The sequence below is a fragment of the Atta colombica genome, unplaced genomic scaffold (assembly GCF_001594045.1).
Source record: "Atta colombica isolate Treedump-2 unplaced genomic scaffold, Acol1.0 scaffold47, whole genome shotgun sequence".
NCBI lineage: Eukaryota > Metazoa > Arthropoda > Insecta > Hymenoptera > Formicidae > Atta > Atta colombica.
Window position 1 is genome coordinate 2055082 of NW_017259536.1, and position 4907 is coordinate 2059988.

Genomic DNA, 4907 nt, shown 5'->3' on the forward strand with positions numbered 1-4907 from the left:
AATAATTAATGATTCATCATCTCAATCATCTCGGACCTGTTCTGGAAATGTTGATATTGGATCTGACAAGTCTAAAATTTAAATTAGTACTATTTAAAATCATACATATAGGGTGCGTATAATTTATAAATCATGAGTGCGTTCCGAGTTGAAAGCATGAAAAGCATGAAACACATGATGTATCGTTTTATTCTTTATTATTTTGTGAACAACAAAAACAAAATAATGCATATATCATGCGCTTCATGCGTAACTCGGAACGCCCCCATGGATTTATAAATTATACCGTCACATTTCTAATATACTTCGAAAGTATTTTTTTCTCATTAATTTCATGACTAATCCTCCGAAATAATTACTACCGATCGTAAAAAATGAGACGCTCAAAGTGGTACTTGTTATTTAAGTTCGGTTCAATGTCCGGTCGAGGTTAGTAGTGGCCGAGAATATACTGTAGGAGGAAGCTTGGGGAAAACTATCATGGCTCTGTGTTCCAAAGTCAGATATAATTACGTGATGCGGTAACGGACACGCGTTAGTAACCGTGGATACCAACCGGTTTGAAGTCAAGAGGTCAGCGGTCGTCGTGCAAGATTGAGAATCAGATGATCGAGAATTTGACATTAACATCTGATCCGTTTTATCGCTTGACTTATCTGACATCCGAATTACACTCCTTAAATTATAAACCTATAATCGTTTGAGAATCTCAATCAGTATAATGCTATAACATTTGCTACAACATATGTTCAAGTCATGATTTTCATTATTGGAATTTAGAATTCTACCTTAAGATCTATTCAAATCTTCTTCTTTTTTTTCACATATTCCCAAAATTTTATTTTAATAGAAATAAAATCAATATTAATAAATATAAAAATAGCGAAATAATAACTAAAATAATAGCGCTCACTTTAGACGTTTCCTATCCGGGAAACGATGTTTTTCGGGTCAAGCTACCGTACCTTCGCTCGTGTCGAGCGGTAATTAAGGACTCCCGAGGATACAATCCTCCAAGTTCCAATTACTTTAGCACTCGCGCCAAAGCCGGGCAAAGTGCGACGACAGATGCATGCGATCAATACACAACCGAGTCTCTCAGTAACGTTGCACATGAACGTTGCACTTAATATTGCACGATGCGATTTGGCAGGACGAAAGGTGTACTATATTGATCGGGCTAAAATGTTTAAAAGTCAGTAATCGTGATTCAAATATTTAAACGACCATCTCGCGATCATGGAATGGTCCGGATATTGTCGAGCTTGTTATATTGATACATAAATTGGCATTTTTTGAAAACGCCGTACTATTCTTTAGCGATTGTGAATATTTTCGAACAAAACCTTAATGACGTGGCGGATTTATCTTCTGACCGTATGACGATAACACATGGCGGAGATGGAAAATTTCCGTCTCTGCAGCGGAAATCTTTCGTGCCGGATGTTCCTCTGTCGGAGGGGGAGAAAATGCCGAAAAGTCCTACTCGCACCTGCACCTGTATACATCACACTATATGCACGCTCACACTAATGCAAAACCCATAATTATCGCGGCACAAACCCTAAAGCGATGTTCCATTAACCGCAAATGGCTCTCTCCGAATTTCTATTTCAGACTGGAACTCTGCGCTATTTATCATTCTGAACGGTACGAAGGAGGAGCACTTGGACATGCTGGACGGTGGTATTATTCAGCGATTACTTGAGGAAAAATGGAAGACCTTCGCGCGAGTAAGTGCGTCCACGTGATGGCGTTCTCGCTCGTTTCTCGCTGAATTATAATTCTTATAAGACGTTACTATATTTTGAAATTTTTCATCATGTCTTCGGTTTTGTGCTTGATTTTGCTTCGACAACTCGAGATCCTCTTTGTAACAATAGAATCACAAGACGTACACACTCACCTCATCTTTTATTAATTCATCTTTTACTGGTATTCCCCCGAATATCAAATTTTTCTACCATATCTAGCTTCGAAATAAAGTACGAAATGTAAAGAATAAGTAGTAACCCTCCTTCTTTTAAAAATAATTAATATATTTGACAATAAAAATATTTCGATGAAAAGTATTTATATCAAAATTTGAAAATTTTATAAATAATATCAGATGCAAAATATTGCTTGATATATATTATGATATACAGGATTTTGTTTCTTCTTTCATAAAACAATGACAGCTTCATTCAGAGTTTGTAACTTTGAATTATGTATTAGTATAACTGATTCTTACGTCGAACAAAGAGAGATTTCTTTTCTTTTTATATTCTGTGCATAACTCAAAGCATCAAGAAAAGAGTTGATTCTTTTAGTTGTTCAATTTTATATTTTTGCGTAATATAGTAGTGCTTTGTATTAAGAAGTATGTTAAAACTTAAGATATTTAATATGTAAATACTATAGAATATGGTTTTCCCAATGCAATTTTCAAATGACATCTTTTTATTAAATATTACATAAACAATTTAAATAATGTAGAGACAAAAATCGTTTATCGAGTTTATTTGATGTTGTTCGAAAATTGTTTTCTGCTAAAAGCTTGTCACTTTCTTTAAGTAACTCCTTAATCAAATTTCTTAAATAACATCTAAAGATAAATCAATCTTGATCTCGTCGGCGAATCTATTTTCTACATCTATCTCCTACAGTCAAAAATATTTCTATTTATTAAGAGGCAATTTTAGATTTCCATCGCTAGACCGTATTTTTGGGAAATCTTTACGCGAGCACTTTGAAGAAGATCGGCTTACATCGTAAAAGCAGCTCACGTTGCGATGCTTTTTCACTTTATATATTTTATGTAGTTGACAACAGATGAGCCATCTGGACAATTGCCGATAAATAACATGTTACTTCGCAAAGCTGCTTAGGTCACTTATGAAAGAGATACAGGGTAATATCATCAAACATAGTTTTTATCAGAGTATAGAAGTTTCTGAAACTTGTAAATTTTTAACCGTTATTTTAGATAGCTTCATAAATGACTCGGGAAAGAATTAAGCGATTAAAGCGATTTAAACGATTGGGAAATTTGGAAGGAAAATAACGCATGACGCAACATTCATTCAAAATTGATAAAATGGAGATCAAATTTTCACGCGGTTTCACAGATGCGAGCGTAGAAGCGCGTCTCATTTCACTAATATTGTCACGCTGTTTACTAGAGATTTCTCTCTTTCTCTTACTCTGTCGAATCGTAACTTGGCCCGATTAACACTCGGGTCGGTCGGTCGAGTGACATCGATGAGGCTTCCGGCGATGGCGGTATAATTGCGTCGGTTATTTCAAGTCAGTCTGTCGCGGATCCATGGTGGCTCAGTGATTTCGAAACGATGGCTATCGAAGTTATACGGGCAAACTGATTGCAATTACGATCGCGCCACAAACGAGCTTTCGTACGTACGCCGATGGCTTCGGCAGACGGGCGCGTATCGCACATATTATAACTGCACCGCGTCCATAACGTGTCCCATTTATGGCACTAATCACGGCCACACTCGAACCGCACGTAAACGCATAATATGCAGTGTTATTGTGTCCGTTTGGCTATGATTTTCCTATTATCGGATCGTACCGGAGTCAATCTTGGAGCGGCTCGTTAAAATGTTTTCATCCGTTAAACAAAACGCGTGCGATCACAACTTTTGCAAACAAGTGCTGCGATAACGCGAGATAAAAGATAAAACAAAAGACGCAACGTTAAAGTTACGACTGGTTATGCGCTGGATTATGCGCAATAATACGAGCGTGGCGCGATAACGCGGGCAATGATATCGTAGCGCGAGCTGCCGTTTCGCAAATTATTTATTAAGTTTCGCTATATTTGGAACTACTGATGTAATTTTATGAAGAAACAGACGCGTGATATTAGATGCAAAAGAGAAAAATTATTTTCATCGTATTTCACGTAATGAAATAATCTCGGAGGTTATCGATCCTGACTATAAATTATCGCTCTCATTACCAAGAAAATAGAATCTAGAGAAAACAGATACAATGAATAAACGATTCGAAATATGCGAGATAAATCAATCTTTTCAAACGCTCGATTGATATCCAAGCCTCTCTGAGTTCAGCCTCGGGATCAGCGATATTTTCGCGAGTTCGCCCCTATATTACCGCTCGTAAAACTTTGCTCTTATATTCCGGCCAATCGATGCGGAAAGTTCCGTGGGTGCATACGCCGACATCTATTCTCCACTGAAAAGTTGCAGTTCCTGAAGCGATTGATTATCTTGGTGTTTCACCTGGCCTCGCTGTCCTTAGCCATGTACTTCAGGCCCGCGGACATGGAGGCCGTGCTGCTGCAGTGGCCCGAGGAGATAACGGACGTCGTCCGCACCGCCGCGGAGTGCATCACCGTGCTGGGCGTGCTGAATTACATCCTGGTGCAGCTGGGATGCGAAATGATCAACGTCGGTCCGCTATCATTCCTGAAGCAACTGGTAGGCTTGGACATTTTTCCCGCCGCGGTAATTTCACCGTCAGGTTTTACCGTTTGAAATCGCGAGGATCCCGAGTTTACAATTAATTTGAAAATCTAGTTAAATCATATACCTGAAGATATGAATAGATATACTGATATCCTGATTTAACAAAGGACCCCGCACTATTATATTATTATACTGAGAGAGAAAGGATTTTGTCAATTTCACAAGCCTTTAACAAGTAACCGATAAATATGTAATAACAAATTTGATTTGTGATTGTGCTGCTAGTATGCTATACCAATCAATTACTAGTAACAGAAGCTAGCCTATCTTTTGGATAGACTTTAGGTTTACATAGAAATCGTAGGAAACTGATCAATCACAAGTCAAATATAGGGAAAACTTGACTAGAATCGATCAATTTCTTATGATTTTGAGATCCTGTGTCTACGACTATATATTCTACATATATATATA

At 37.6% G+C, this 4907-nt stretch overlaps 1 protein-coding gene across 1 annotated transcript in view; it reads left to right on the forward strand.

Moving 5' to 3' along the window:
* Positions 1 to 4907, forward strand: part of LOC108691526 (transient receptor potential cation channel subfamily V member 4) — a 29464-nt gene that overhangs the window by 7430 nt on the left and 17127 nt on the right. The window contains exons 3-4 of the mRNA XM_018199302.1: positions 1618 to 1733; positions 4209 to 4445. Coding sequence (XP_018054791.1) covers positions 1618 to 1733; positions 4209 to 4445 — 353 coding nt within the window. The remainder of the gene's footprint in view (positions 1 to 1617; positions 1734 to 4208; positions 4446 to 4907) is intronic.